This window comes from Bombina bombina, chromosome 1, assembly GCF_027579735.1.
Source record: "Bombina bombina isolate aBomBom1 chromosome 1, aBomBom1.pri, whole genome shotgun sequence".
Lineage (NCBI taxonomy): Eukaryota > Metazoa > Chordata > Amphibia > Anura > Bombinatoridae > Bombina > Bombina bombina.
The window spans coordinates 578,232,108-578,248,975 of NC_069499.1; the positions used below are offsets into that span (position 1 = coordinate 578,232,108).

Sequence of the window (16,868 nt, forward strand, 5' to 3'; positions counted from 1 at the left end):
TAAAGTTTAGTTGCCAGCCCCATTTTAGTTTCAGCACACTGGATAGTGCTTGCTTATTGTGTGGCTACATTTAGCAAACCAATAAGAAAGCACAACCCAGGTTCTCAACCATAAATGGGCCGACTCTTAAGCTTTACATTCCTGCTTTTAATAATAGGAGTAAATTAGAAAGTTGCTTAAAATTGCATGTTCTTCCTGAATCATGAAAGAAAAAATGTGGGTTTAGTGTCCCTTTAATGGCTATCAACATTTAAAAGGACACTATTCAAATATTTATTTTTTGAGTTTCCTATTGAAAAATCATAAAAACATTGTGAGAATGAAGCATTTAAATGAATAGATATGTATCTGTTGTGTACTTCCTACTAGTGCTCATTGGTGGATAGGTACTTTCTGCTAATACTAACAGAATATTAGTAGCAAGTACCTATATTCTTGTAAATTAGTTTAATAGCTTCATATATTTTTCAGGGGGTACATTCCTACATGTTTTAATGCTGGTCTTTAATATTGATGACAGGTTTGGATGCCAGCCACAAAAATACTGCACAATCTGTCGGTGACTGGGCACAATTGTAGCGGTCAGACAATTCTCCCCCCCCCCCCGCCACTAAAATCTCGATCTTAGCCCACAATATATATTTTTCACAACGGTGCAGTCAGTTTACCCCTTGGCTGCCAGTAAAACACAAATCATTTAACCTTTTTGGCTGCCAGTAACATGTAAACAGAATTAATTTGACCTCTTTGACTGCCCCACACTTCTTTCTGCCCCATATTTGTAATACATTTAAGCATAGGAGGATAGCTAGGAGGATAGGAAAAACAAACAAAAAAAACCTGGACATTTAAGTGTATTTTTGCCAATATTTTAATGGACAGCAAGCAAAAATACAGGACTTTCCAGTTAAATACTGGACACCTGGCAACTATAAGCAAAGGTGTGTGTGTTTTCCAATTTACTTTTATTATCACATTTTGCTCTTGGTATCCTTGAAGAGCTGATTGGAAGCTGCAAATATAAGCCTCTTGTTATTTGCTCACCAGATGTGTGCAGCTAGCTCCCAGTAAAGCATTGCAGCTCCTTAGCCTACTTTTCAACAAAGGATACCAAAAGTACAAAGCAAATTTGATAATAGAAGTAAATTGGGAAGTTGATTAAAATCCCATTCACTTTCCATCATGAAACATTCATTTTGACCTTACTGTCCCTTTAAAAGGGGTAGGAGCAGTGCATATTTGTCTGGCAACACATTTCACCTTTACATTTTATACTTCACAAACATGAAAGTGATCACCCCCCTTTACAGAGAGTACAAAGTTTAGATATTCGGAATTCTTCTGCACACAAATGAACAGTTTTTAGTTTGTTACATAAACACCTCACATTGCCTAGTGATTTGAGAAGGATTATAAAACAAGCAAAGCTGGATTTATATTAAAGTATTTCCAACTGTTAGATAATGATCTCTGTACAAACTGTAGATTAAAAGTCACAGTTTTGGTCTTTTAAATGGAATTCCACATATTCTCCTTGAGGGGTTCTATCTGTAAAACCTGCTTACACACTGAATTGTTAATATCACTAAAACATATTTTTGCAAATAAGCATGCAATCATTTAACTGCTGATCTATATCAATCCCGTGCTGAGCTGTTTTGGTATTGTTAGATGCTGCTCATATCTTAGAAGGTAATGTTTCAGTGATAAAGTCACATATTATATTATTTTTTTCCAAACTATACAATTATTTTATGTATATATCATGGCGTGAAAAAAAACTGTACAACAAAATGTAAAGAAAATGTAAAGAAAAAAAATGTATTAAAAGTTTTAATAAAAAAAAGATTGTAAACAATTTTGTATGTGTTTTTCTAAACTCTATAGTCAAAAGAAGAAGGGGTTATCCTGATATAAATTAGGGCCCTTGGGTATATTTATGTAACTTTGAGATGCACATAGGGGCTCCCATGAGCCTCTACTAAAACAAATGCACATTTATTTACCCCAGGTAATCACTATAACCACAACTATTAAAACTTATATAGGGGAAGGAGGGATTTCTGGGCTTTAAAACAAGGTGTCCCAAGGCCTTTTGGATTACCTATTATAAGTGCCCCCTTATTAAAACACAAACGTATTACAATTTTAAGAAACAAGGATGTGTGTGTGTGTTTTTTAATCTAAGCACTATAGTCGAAAGAAGAAGAAGGAGTTAACCTCATATAAATGAGTGCCTTTGGCTATATTTATATAACTGATGTGCACAGAGGTGCTCCCATGAGCCTCTACTCTAACTGCATGTTTATTCACACAAGGTGCTCACTATTACCACAGTTATCACATGGCTATCAAAACTTAAATAGGGGCTTTATTTACAGAGGGGCTACTGGGCTTAAAAACAAGCCTTTTTGATGGCCTGTTACAAGTGTACATGTGTTGTGTGCATATGAGATCATTTGTAATTTATTTTTTAAATTGGCTTATACTTTAACCCCTCAAGACACACATTGTTTGAAAGAGTAGAGTCTTGGGAGTTTCTAATGGAGCCAAGATTGATGGATTTCAATATTTCCATCCAGCTCAAATAATGAACATAGTTTAAATAGCTACTGAAAAAATATATGCAGTTCCCTGAAGCCTTGGATCAGGAACAAATACTAAAAAGGAAATACTGTAAATCTGGTTTAACTTTGCACTATAATAGCAATGAATAATTAAATGGAACAGCTAACACTAACGTTATGGGGCAAATCTTTGTAAAGTTTCATTTAAGAGATAAACTAAAATTACCACCAACACAAAACACATTCAAATTTTAATTTGTTTTATGCATTTGAGAGGAAGAATCAACATTTTTTTTTCTTGAATCATAGTAGAAGCATATTAAATAGGATTAGTCCTGCTTTTGATCTGATGGACAGGAACCTGCTAGTACGTCTTCAAGAAACGTATTGTGACTACCTGGGCTCACCTGGAGTATTATTTTACTTCCTGTACTCAGAACAGCAGAGATGGACAGACCTTTTCTTGGTTAAATACTGGTTGACACTAATATTAAGATTATTTTAAAGATAGAAGAAAAATTACTTTTTTTCCAATCAACATTTTTTATTTCTGTGTCAGTGGCACCATTTTCACATTATTTTGGTCACACACTGCAGCTATGGATAGGCATTGTTGTCAGTATTGGAACTAATGCATCAAAATGATGGCAGCAGGAAAAATAAATCATTTGGAGATTCATGTTTGGCATAGGTAAGCTGTTAGATTAAATTTAATTTCCTTTGAAGAAAAGCTAATTTTTTATCAAAAGCATAAAGCTCTGATTTACTCTAAGGTGGGATGGAAGAGGTGCTTTTCTTCCACAACAGCAAAGTGGCAGTATTATTTTCATGTTGAGTTACGGTCATTACGTGTATGTGTAAAAAAAAGTTACATTTTAATGGTTTATGCCTGAGGAAACGGCCCATGTGTGGATGAGAAACACGTTGCAAAATAATTTATTTTTTTAACTTTCCAATCACTTTGGATGCTGTTTTTGTTCTGGTCCTTTTAACGGTCCACAGTGTGACGGTTGAATCTGGTTTACTGTTCCCCTGGAGATTTGGAGGTACTCCCTTGTGAGCCGGGCTCCAGTAGAGAGTGAATAAATAATCCACGCTGGGGACACTAAAAGAGGATTTTGAGATCTGCTGTTTGCAACCAGAACCACCTGTCAGTGTGCTGACCACTGTGAGTGTCAGTCAACTCTGTCTGCACCTATTCTCCTACAGGTGCCACCGTGCCATCTCAATTGTGAATGATTTACATACTACTAAACTGTTTATTGTTTATAGCAGAGATACACTTCTCCGGCTGTCAAACTGGAGCAGTCTTTATTTATCATTTTACAGTTCTACAATTGGGATTTTATAATATTGTATCCTCCTTTGTTTACAAGAATTTGGAACTTTTAATGACAGTGTTTGCACTTATTACATTTCATAACAACACAATTTATTTTTGTTTGTGTGGAACATATATATTGTTATAACACGGCTTGTGCACCCCCTTAGGGTTATCATCTATAGATTTCCCTATCTTTTTACAAGAACAAAAGAACAAGACCCAACAACAGATTAGCACAGACACATGGATGTTACAAGAAGTACTGCAAAATACAGCAGGGCATGCCATACCAGAAAAGCATTTTAAAGTCATATTATTTAAGTCAGACAATGCCAACATTTTAAATCCAGTGGCCCAAATTTTTCAAATGACATAGTGATGTGAAGCTATTCAAGTCTGGTCATTTTGCAGTCAGTACCACTGTATGAGACCTGCATATTGCAACAAAAAGAGAAAACCCTAACTCCTCACCTCCGAGTCTTTCTCCAGCTGGTTCCTGGTCTGTATCCAGTTATGCAGCATCCGATCATCCACAGCTTCTAAGTGAGTTAGGTCATGGGGTGAACTCCACAGATTCCTTTCATCATCATGGTTCATGGTGTAGGATGGGAAAGGATTGTTATTGCTGAGAAAAGATACACAGGACCAGTGGCATATGGTTAAACTTCTGGATTTAAATAATGAATTTGAAAACATTTATCCCTTAACTAGTGTTAAAAAAAATATTATACATATTAATTGCCACAGACTAAACAGCAATGAAATTAGTAAGAAATGTGTTTGTACCAATCAATTATTTGTTTGGTATTTTTCCCACATATACCTCTAGATAACAATCACAGTTAAATATCAGTTCTAATTAAAATACCACAACACGTATTGCACTTTTATACCCCATTATAAATATAAAACTAATAGCAACACATCAGAAGGAAATACGTTTTTTGGTTCCTGTGGACCACAATGATTTTGGTGGCTTAGTTACTTGATGTGGGGTTGGCCATGTCATGGGCATGTTTGGAGGAACCTGAGCTGGGGAGGGCCAGGCAGCTCCTGGAAACCATAAAATTTGCCTTGATGTAGAAAACTGCAGCAGAAACAATAAGGACATTCTAATGAAAAAAATAAAATACAGAGGAGTCTGCCCTTTCAAATGAGGCGTCACGTGTCCCTTTAAGTTGCAGGTTATTGCTGTAAAAATGGTCAATACCTGCAACAGCATTTAAAATGCCGTTTTACAGGAGGGGGGCTCTAATTGTGCCCCTATCTCCCCTCCTGTGTGGGCTAGAGGGACCCCTCAATTAAAAGTTCAAACCCCCCTCTTTCAAATGAGGGACCACTTGCCCCCCAGGATGCAGCTGATCGCCATTAAAAATGGTGGTCATCTGCCTCACAGATGACTTTTAGAGCCCATATTCCCTCCCATAAAACACAAAAGTGTATTAGTTTAAAAGAGGGGAATCCCCTCTTACCAGTACGGTGTCTCAAACCCGTCATTAGTAGATGATTGTTATTTGTATGCCAATCACCTACCTAATATATTTACTGAATGGGGAAAGGTGCCTCTATCTCCTAAAGACAGCACACAAAACACATCTAATGCCCACATGAAAGAGGAGGAGATTGCCCATACTAAAATGAATGGTCTCATGCCCTTTTAAATAGCAAGTGATTGCCATAGAAATAACAATTACCTGTATACATGATAATGCCTTTTACAGTCATATGAGCTATAAAAAGGATCCTCAAACCCCAAAATATATGCACTGTCACAAGACAAGTGTCCCCTCTTTTTAAAGAGGCAAGGGCGCTCTTTTAAATGAGGGGTTCACATGTCTGGTGTTTATCTGCTGACCACTGCATTAACAATGCTCACCTGTCAGAAGAACCATAAGCATATGGAATAATATCAGGGGAGTGGAGTAGCCCCTATGTTAAAAGCAATCCTGGTATTTAAAATGAGTGGTCCTATGTCCACCTGATGTTACAACAATGACAATACCTCATCTTTGGTTATGTTTTTGAGGTTCTGATGCTTTTCTAAGAGGCCTTTATAACCCCCTCACCATAACAACATATCATCATACCCCACATTTGAAAGAGTGAAGTTTCACAATCCAAATAATGGGTTTCATGTCCATATAAAGTGATCGTTATAGTAAGACAGTAACCACTTGCCCCATCAATGTGTACTGTTGATATTGGGGCTCATAGAATAGTGTTTGTCTAAACTAATTAAAACAAATGTAAAAATCAAAAAATAGTATGCGTGAACATGTAAAAATTGGTGCTATTTTGTGAAATTCTATATAGAATGACTTTTGGTATTTTGATTTTTAGTTTTTTTATTTTTTAATATTCTTTGCTATACTGAATGAATTTGGATGGAGATAGGAATATGCATACAGTTTCAAAATTTCTTAAACCACCCTCTGAGAATCCAGAATTTTGAGTAATTTTAAATTTATTAATATTTGTATGGTTAGATACTTTATACCTACTGAATTTCTGCATAAATTGCAAGAGGACGAATAGTGACAAAAATAAAATTTGTTCTCTTTTCTGATATTCAATTGTTAAAGGGACATGAAACAAAAGCAGGTACTTAAGCTTAAGAGCCAGCCTAATTTTGGAGCACTATATGGCAGCAGTTTTGCAAGAATGTGATCCATTTGCAAGAGCAATAGATGCCAGCACTATTTCCTGCAATGTAGTGCTCCAGATGCCTAACAAAATGGGAACTAAACAAATTTGATCATAGAAGTAAATTGGAAACTTTTTTAAGTTTAATTGAACCATGAAGTATAAAATCATAAAATGTTATGGTTTTGGGAAGGTGAAATGATGCTAAAATGTGGGACAATAAAATGTGTGCTTGAAATATTTAAGAAATAAAATTACTTCCATGCTGCTATTTGCTATGTAAAACACATCAAATGACACAAAAATGTGAACTTTTTTTGCACTTAATATGATGGCATTTTCTCATGTTATGTTTCTGCAAACTAAAGTTATTTTCTAAAAATGCTTGGCCTGCTAAAAAAATATGAGGTATAAATAGAGTGTAAAATCCACCTGTAGCATAAAGGGTGTGAACATTTTCAAGCTGCTTGAGTAAAGCTAAGACGGCTGTCAGGCGCTTAGGTGCACATTTCTTTAGCAGTCTATGGCAGAAGGGTTTGAAACACTATATAACATTAGTAGTGATGTCGCAAACCTAAAATTTTCAGTTCGCGAACCGCGGACTCGAACTTCCGGTATTGTTCGCGAACGCGCGAACAGTGCGAGCCGCCATTGAATTCAATAGGCAGGCGAACTTTAAAACCTACAAGGACTCTTTCTGGCCACAATAGTGATGGAAAAGTTGTTTCAAGGGTACTAGCACCTGGACTGTTGCATGCTGGAGGGGGATCCCTGGCAAAACTCCCATGGAAAATTACATAGTTGATGCAGAGTCTGCTTTTAAGCCATAATGGGTCTAAATCAACTAACATTCCCAAAGTGGCTGTCTCAAAACATCCCGGACAGAAGATAGATTGATAGTGATAGATAGGATAGATAGATATACATAGATTGATAGTTAGATAGAATCGATAGAAGAGAAATAGATAGATTTGTTAGATATATAATTACCCTAATAATCAAACATGCTTTCTTGGACCCAACTAGCTTGTGTCAATTAGTACTTTTCTTAGCACTTTAATCCCTGTTCCCCCCCCCCTATCGGGGGAGTTCTATATGGCCTGCCAGATTACCCTGAAAAATTATAATAATAAGACATGTGGTCTGCTACCTATTTTAACGAGGTTGTGTTTTAAGTACTACCATTCTTAGCACTTTAATCTCTGTAACTCCCCCTATTTGGTGAGGTCTATACGGCCTGGATGATTACCCATACAAAATATAATAATAAGACATCTGCTCTTGGTCTGCGACCCATGGTAACTATGTTGTGTTAATTAGTAATGTCCTTCGCATTTTAATAGCTGTTACTCATACTCACCCTATCGGTGGAGGTCTATATGGCCTGCATGATTACCCTTACAAAATATAACAACCAAACATATGTTCTGGAACCCATGGTAAGTAGGTTGTGTTATGTAGTACTGTTCTTTGCATTTTCATACCTGTTACAACACCAAATGGTGGCAGGTCTATCTGTCCTTCATGATTAGCTGCACCCAAACCCAAAAAAAAGCAGAGTGGTCTTAGACTAACACCCATGGCTAACTCTGTTGTTTCAATTAGTACTATTCTTAGCACTTTCAACCCTGTTACGGGCGGTCTACATGGCCGAACAAAATACTACAATCCAACCTTTGCTCAGTCTTCATAGGCCCTTCATTGTCTGTATTTTGATAGTACAGTTCTTATTATTTTTATAGCTGATACAACACCGAATGTTGTCAGCTCTATATGGCCTGCATGATTAGCTGCACCCAATACAAAAATAAATCCAAGCGGTCTTGGATTAACACCCATGGCTAACTCTGTTGTTTCAAGTAGTACTATTCTTAGCACTTTCATCTCATCATCCCTGTTACTTCCAGGACTCTTGGTGGTGGTGGTCTACATGGCCATCATGATTAGCCTAACCAAATACTACAATCCAACCTTGGCTCAGTCTTCCTAAGGCCCTTCATTGGCTGTATTTTGGTAGTACTGTTCTTATTACTACATGGTGGTCTACATGGCCATCATGATTAGCCTAACCAAATACTACAATCCAACCTTGGCTCAGTCTTCCTAAGGCCCTTCATTGGCTGTATTTTGGTAGTACTGTTCTTATTAGTTTAATAGCTGATACGACACCGAATGTTGTCAGCTCTATATGGCCTGCATGAATAGCCGCACCCAAAGCCAAAAAAAAGCCAAGCGGTTTTGCACTAACACCCATGGCTAACTCTGTTGTTTCAAGTTCTAATATTCTTAGCTCTTTCATCTCATCATCCCTGTTACTTCCAGGACTCTCGGTGGTGGTGGTCTACATGGCCATCATGATTGGCCTAACCAAATACTACAATCCAACCTTGGCCCAGTCTTCCTAAGGCCCTTCATTGGCTGTATTTTGGTAGTACTGTTCTTATTAGTTTTATAGCTGATACGACACCGAATGTTGTCAGCTCTATATGGCCTGCATGAATAGCCGCACCCAAAGCCAAAAAAAACCCAAGCGGTTTTGCACTAACACCCATGGCTAACTCTGTTGTTTCAAGTTCTACTATTCTTAGCTCTTTCATCTCATCATCCCTGTTACTTCCATGACTCTCGGTGGTGGTGGTCTACATGACCATCATGATTAGCCTAACCAAATACTACAATCCAACCTTGGCCCAGTCTTCCTAAGGCCCTTCATTGGCTGTATTTTGGTAGTACTGTTCTTATTAGTTTAATAGCTGATACAACACCGAATGTTTTCAGCTCTATATGGCCTGCATGAATAGCCGCACCCAAAGGCAAAAAAAAGCCAAGCGGTTTTGCACTAAAACCCATGGCTAAATCTGTTGTTTCAAGTTCTACTATTCTTAGCTCTTTCATCTCATCATCCCTGTTACTTCCAGGACTCTCGGTGGTGGTGGTCTACATGGCCATCATGATTGGCCTAACCAAATACTACAATCCAACCTTGGCCCAGTCTTCCTAAGGCCCTTCATTGGCTGTATTTTGGTAGTACTGTTCTTATTAGTTTTATAGCTGATACGACACCGAATGTTGTCAGCTCTATATGGCCTGCATGAATAGCCGCACCCAAAGCCAAAAAAAACCCAAGCGGTTTTGCACTAACACCCATGGCTAACTCTGTTGTTTCAAGTTCTACTATTCTTAGCTCTTTCATCTCATCATCCCTGTTACTTCCATGACTCTCGGTGGTGGTGGTCTACATGGCCATCATGATTAGCCTAACCAAATACTACAATCCAACCTTGGCCCAGTCTTCCTAAGGCCCTTCATTGGCTGTATTTTGGTAGTACTGTTCTTATTAGTTTAATAGCTGATACAACACCGAATGTTTTCAGCTCTATATGGCCTGCATGAATAGCCGCACCCAAAGGCAAAAAAAAGCCAAGCGGTTTTGCACTAAAACCCATGGCTAAATCTGTTGTTTCAAGTTCTACTATTCTTAGCTCTTTCATCTCATCATCCCTGTTACTTCCAGGACTCTCGGTGGTGGTGGTCTACATGGCCATCATGATTGGCCTAACCAAATACTACAATCCAACCTTGGCCCAGTCTTCCTAAGGCCCTTCATTGGCTGTATTTTGGTAGTACTGTTCTTATTAGTTTTATAGCTGATACGACACCGAATGTTGTCAGCTCTATATGGCCTGCATGAATAGCCGCACCCAAAGCCAAAAAAAACCCAAGCGGTTTTGCACTAACACCCATGGCTAACTCTGTTGTTTCAAGTTCTACTATTCTTAGCTCTTTCATCTCATCATCCCTGTTACTTCCATGACTCTCGGTGGTGGTGGTCTACATGGCCATCATGATTAGCCTAACCAAATACTACAATCCAACCTTGGCCCAGTCTTCCTAAGGCCCTTCATTGGCTGTATTTTGGTAGTACTGTTCTTATTAGTTTAATAGCTGATACAACACCGAATGTTTTCAGCTCTATATGGCCTGCATGAATAGCCGCACCCAAAGGCAAAAAAAGCCAAGCGGTTTTGCACTAAAACCCATGGCTAAATCTGTTGTTTCAAGTTCTACTATTCTTAGCTCTTTCATCTCATCATCCCTGTTACTTCCAGGACTCTCGGTGGTGGTGGTCTACATGGCCATCATGATTAGCCTAACCAAATACTACAATCCAACCTTGGCTCAGTCTTCCTAAGGCCCTTCATTGGCTGTATTTTGGTAGTACTGTCATCCTTTTGAATAAAAGATTCCCGTCCAGTCCCGGAGCCTCAAACCGAAACAACAGCATGAAAGAGGAGATATGTCATCCTTTTGAATAAAAGATTACAGGAAAGGCATTGATTTTAGAAACCCACAGATCATTATTTGCAACCGTGAAATTAGAAAAAAACATTGATTACACAGCCGTGACACTTATTTATGCTCAGGCCTTTTAAATACGAGGGTCCCGGAGCCTCAACCGAAACAACAGCATGAAAGAGGAGATATGTCATCCTTTTGAATAAAAGATTACAGGAAAGGCATTGATTTTAGAAACCCACAGATCATTATTTGCAACCGTGAAATTAGAAAAAAACATTCATTAGACAGCCGTGACACTTATTTATGCTCATGCCTTTTTAATACGAGGGTCCCGGAGCCTCAACCGAAACAACAGCATGAAAGAGGAGATATGTCATCCTTTTGAATAAAAGATTACAGGAAAGGCATTGATTTTAGAAACCCACAGATCATTTATATGACCCGTGTAATAGAAAAAAACATTCATTAGACACCGGTTACACTTATTTATCCTCAGGCCTTGTTAATACGAGGGTCCCGGAGCCGCAACTGAAACAACAGCATGAAAGAGGACATATGTCAATCTTTTTGAATTATAGATTACAGGAAAGGCATTGATTTTAGAAACACTGAGATAATTACTTGCAACTGGGAAATTTAAAAAAAAACATTGAACAGACACCCAGTACACTTTATTATCGATAGGCCTTTTCAGCAGAGGCTCCAGGACCCTCAACAAAAACAAGAGCAGGGAGCTGGGCATAGGAGTACAATGGAGTGTGACAATAATAATCTGAAGGTGAAGATTGCATAGTTGTGGCATTTTAATTTTGTTATCGTGGGAACTTAGTACTTGCAATGACCTTGCTCTGGTGAATCCATATCGCAAATGTGTTATTTAAGGCACTGTTTGTCTATTTTTTTGAATATCAGCATTTGGTAAATGAAGCTCAACTTAAGGCTGGTGAGAAACGACCTTTCTTCTGGCTGTTTGCAAATGTTGTGGCTCTGGGCAAACATGTGAATAAGGGGCCATCAGCCATATTCTGCACGCAACCCCTTTGATGATTGACGATAAACATGTGTCACCTGCAAGCAGAGCTCGTTACTTCTGTCTAAATCATCTTCCTGGTATGGAGAGGCCACTGTTTCCCACAGCAAGTACGAATTTTGAAATACAAGATTGTCTTGAGTATGGTAGGAAACCAAAGTTTATTTAATTCAGTACTATCTATCACCACAAAAAATGAACTTCTTGAAGCAACAAAAATGCCAGCAATTTCATGTGCTTATGGATGACAAGGACGTCATGTCCTTTGGTGCACAGAGATGGAGACGATTTTTGCCCTCCCTGTACACTACCCAGATGTCTCAAACATCACCAGAAACACAATACAGCCACTCTTGTGAAGTTCCTGGAGTGTTCCGGTAGCCATCTCTTTGCGCTCCTAAAGGAATACTTTATCAGTGTTTTTGTATACATCCGACAACAGCTTCGGAGACTGTGGTGACGCACATGTTATTTACTGTTGTTCCAGCTGTGGCAATATCAATTGGCATGAAAAAGTTAAGATTTGTGGGTGGCGGAGCCTATAGCTGTTAAGGTAGGACGTGTGTTTGAGGAGCTCCAGGTCTTACAAGTTACTTTGGAGTTAGTTTTCAACCTTAATTTAATTTTCTTTTTGGGATTCATAGTCACACTTTCTGGGGCTATCCAAGAGGAGCCTGGTAAAAGCAGTAGTAGTCACCCCTTATATCAACGGGTACCGAGACCTGTTTTTTGCCTTTCCAATATTGCGCCGTACCCCAAACTAATCCTGAATGAAAAAAAAAAAATTAAAATTTGAACTAGTGACGCACATTTTATGCACGCTGTGGCAATTGCAATTTGCAATAAAAAGAATCTGCTAACAACAACCACTACCTACGACCACACCTGACTCCTGAAGTCATGCTTCAGTTATTAAGTCAAGTTAAATTAATTTTTTTTTCTTTATTATGCGCAGCAGAGGCTCCAGGACCCTCGACAAAACCAGCAGCAGGAAAGAGGACATATGGCATCCTTTTGAAAAAAATGATTATAGGAAAGGCATTGATTTCAGAAACACAGAGATCATTAGTTGCAAACGGTAAATCAAAAAAAATCATTGATTAGACACTCAGTACACTTCTTTATCCTTAGGCCTTTTTAGCAGAGGCTCCAGGGCCCTCCACAAAACCAGCAGCTTGAAAGAGGACATATGGCATCCTTTAGAAAATTAGATTACAGGAAAGGCATTGATTTTAGAAACACAGATATCATTAGTTGCAACCGTGAAATCTAAAAAAAAATAGATTATACACCCAGTACACTTCTTTATCCTTAGGCCTTTTTAGAAGAGTGTCCCGGAGCCTCAACAGAAAGAACAGCATGAAAGAGGACATATGGCATCCTTTTGAAAAATAGATTACAGGAAAGGCATTGATTTTAGAAAGACAGAAAAAATTTGTTACAAACGGGAAATCTAAAAAAACATTGAATAGACACCCAGTACACTTCTTTATCCTTCTGCCTTTTTAGCAGAGGCTCCAGGACACTCAACAAAACCAGCAGTAGGAAAGAGGACATATGGCATCCTTTGTGAAAAAAAGATTATCGGAAAGGCATTGATTTTAGAAACCCGGGGATAATTTGTTGCAACCGTGAATTTGAATCAAAAAAATGGTTGGATGGACACCCAGTACAATTCTTTCTCCCTAGGCCTTTTTATAAGAGGGTCCAGGACCCTCAAACAAAACACCAGCAGGAAAGGGGACATATGGCATACTTTTTAACAATAGAGTAAGAGTACAGGAAAGGCATTGATTTTAGAAACCCATAGATAATTTTTTGCAAATGTAAATTTGAATCAAAAAAATTATTCGATGGACACCCAGTACACCACTTTCTCCTTAGGCCTTTTTATAAGAGGGTCCTGGACCCTCAAAAAAAACACCAGCAGGAAAGAGGACATATGGCATACTTTTGAAAATTAGATTACAGGAAAGGCATTGATTTTAGAAACACAGAGATCAGTTATATGACCCGGGAAATAGAAAAAAAACATTGATTGGACACCCAGTACACTTCTTTATCCTTAGTCCTTTTTATAAGAGTGTCCCGGAGCCTCAACAGAAAGAACAGCATGAAATAGGACATATGGCATCCTTTTGAAAAATAGATTACAGGAAAGGCATTGATTTTTGAAAGACAGAAAAAATTTGTTACAACCGTGAAATCTAAAAAAACATTGAATAGACACCCAGTACACTTCTTTATCCTTAGGCCTTTTTAGCAGAGGCTCCAGGACACTCAACAAAACCAGCAGTAGGAAAGAGGACATATGGCATCCTTTGTGAAAAAAAGATTATAGGAAAGGCATTGATTTTAGAAACCCAGGGATAATTTGTTGCAACCGTGAATTTTAATTAAAAAAAAATGATTGGATGGACACCCAGTACAATTCTTTATCCATAAGGCCTTTTTATAAGAGGGTCCAGGACCCTCAAACAAAAAACCAGCAGGAAAGAGGACATATGGCATACTTTTGAACAATAGAGTACAGGAAAGGCATAGATTTTAGAAACCCATAGAAATTTTTTTTAAAATGTAAATTTGAATAAAAAAAATTATTCGATGGACACCCAGTACACCTCTTTCTCCTTAGGCCTTTTTATAAGAGGGTCCTGGACCCTCAAAACACCAGCAGAAAAGAGGACGTATGGCATCCTTTTGAACAATAGAGTACAGGTACAGCATTGATTTTACAAACCCAGAGATCAATTTGTTCAATTGTTAAATAGAAAAATAAAAATGAGTGGCCAACCAGTACACCTCTTTCTCCTTAGGCCTTTTTATAAGAGGGTCCTGGACACTCAAAAAAAACACCAGCAGGAAAGAGGACGTATGGCATCCTTTTGAACAATAGAGTACAGGTACGGCATTGATTTTACAAAACCAGAGATAATTTTGGTCAAATGAGAAATAGAAAATAAAAAAGAGTGGACACCCAGTACACCTCTTTCACCTTAGGCCTTTTTATAAGAGTGTCCAGGACCCTCAAACAAAATACCAGCAGGAAAGAGAACATATGGCATACTTTGGAACAATAGAGTACTGGTACGGCATTGATTTGTGAAACCCACAGATAATTGTTTGTAAAAGTGAAATAGCACCAAAAACCATGCTTGGACTGCCACTCCAGGTCGTTCTCCTTCAGCTTTTTTTATAGGAGGGTCCAGCACCCTCAACAGAAACAACTGCAGAAAACACCACCACATATGCCATCCTTTTGCACAAGCGAGTACAGGTATGGCATCCATTTTAGAAACCCAAAGATAATTGAGAGGAACCAGGAACATTTTTCTAAAAACTGGATGGGGCACCAATTACTACAGGTCGTTCTCCTTCAGCCTGGGCCACGACCCGCAACAGGCACAACAGCAAGAAACACAACATATGCCACCTTTTTGCACAATAGAGTACAGGTATGTCATAGATGGAACACAGAGATAATTTAGAGCAACCAAGAGACGGATAAAGATGCTTGGTCGGTCCTACTCTTTCAAATTTGTTGCATTTTGCGTTCAATTGAATGGTACACCGGATATGAGTGGTTTGTAAAGTTGTACAATTCATAACAGTTTAATCACTAGTGTTATGTGCATTATTTTTTTTATTTGAGTTTTGTACCCACAGAGATGCAGCAGAGGCCAGAAAAATTAGGAATGTACAAATGACTGAAAAATTGGGGTATTGTTGGAGCAACTGCTGTAGCAGCGGCCAGAAAAATCGATGTTTGTAAAACATTTATAAAGTGCCCTAAAAGCTTGTGGCTTGAACACTAGTTGTTGGTGGATAAGTCAAGCAAGTCCTCCGTCTTTATAACCAAAAAAAAAGGCCAGCCTGTGTACCAGTTGTAGCCCAAGGCAGCTCATATCATCATCAGTAGTTTTTTATTCAAATGTATCGCCCAATGTCAGTCCCTTCGGGATCCAGCCCTCATTCATTTTTATAAAAGTGATATAGTCAAGGCTTTTTTGACCTAGGCGACTTCTCTTCTCAGTGACAAAACCTCCTGCTGCACTAAAAGTCCTTTCGGACAGGACACTTGAAGCGGGGCAGGCCAGAAGTTCCATTGCAAATTGGGATAGCTCAAGCCACAAGTCCAGCCTGCACACCCACTAGTCAAGGGGTCCATCGCTCCTGAGAGTGTTGAGATCCGCAGTTAAAGCTAGGTAGTCTGCTACCTGTTGGTTGAGTCTTTCTCTAAGGCTGGATCCCGAAAGGCTCGGATGGTGCATGGGAGTTAAAAAAGGTACGCATGTCCTCCATCAACAAGACGTCAGGAAAGCGCCCGGTCCTTGCCTCCGTGGTCGTGGGAGGAGGAGGATTAATTTCATCTCTTCCCCTGTTACATTCCCGTGGTGCTGTGACATCACCCTTATACGCTGTGTAAAGCATAGTTTTTAATTTATTATGAAAATGCTCCATCCTTTCCGACTTGCGGGAATTTGGTAACATTTCAGGCACTTTATGCTTATACCGGGGGTCGAGGAGCGTGGACACCCAGTACAGGTCGTTCTCCTTCAGTTTTTTTATACGAGGGTCCCTCAACAGGCATGACAGCATGAAAGAACCCATTTGAACAAGGCTGGATGCTGAGCTAATCATGTCGCGTTCCTCCTCACTGATGGTATCTTCTTCCCCCTAGCCACGTACAACACCACGGGTACCAGAGAGGTGACAACAACGAGCACCCTGGGATGACTGTTGTGCTCGGTCTTCCTCCTCCTCATCCTCCCCAAAGCCACATTCCTCCTCTGACTCCTCTTCCTTACAATCCTCTTCCTGCGTTGCCGCAGGTCCAGCAAGCAATGCTGATTCGGCTGTTTGCGGGGGTGATGGACACCACAACTCTCCCGCTTCCTCTTCACGCTCATCTACTGCCTGATCCAGCACTCTTCGCAGGGCACGCTCCAGGAAGAAAACAAATGGTATGATGTCGCTGATGGTGCCTTCGGTGCGACTGACAAGG

At 39.0% G+C, this 16,868-nt stretch overlaps 1 protein-coding gene across 2 annotated transcripts in view; it reads right to left on the reverse strand.

Annotated features, from left to right (window-relative positions):
* The window catches only part of MREG (melanoregulin), a 109,234-nt gene that overhangs the window by 16,552 nt on the left and 75,814 nt on the right, over positions 1-16,868 (reverse strand). For both annotated transcript variants that reach the window (XM_053698813.1, XM_053698814.1), the window contains one exon: positions 4,363-4,516. In XM_053698813.1, coding sequence (XP_053554788.1) covers positions 4,363-4,516 — 154 coding nt within the window. The remainder of the gene's footprint in view (positions 1-4,362; positions 4,517-16,868) is intronic.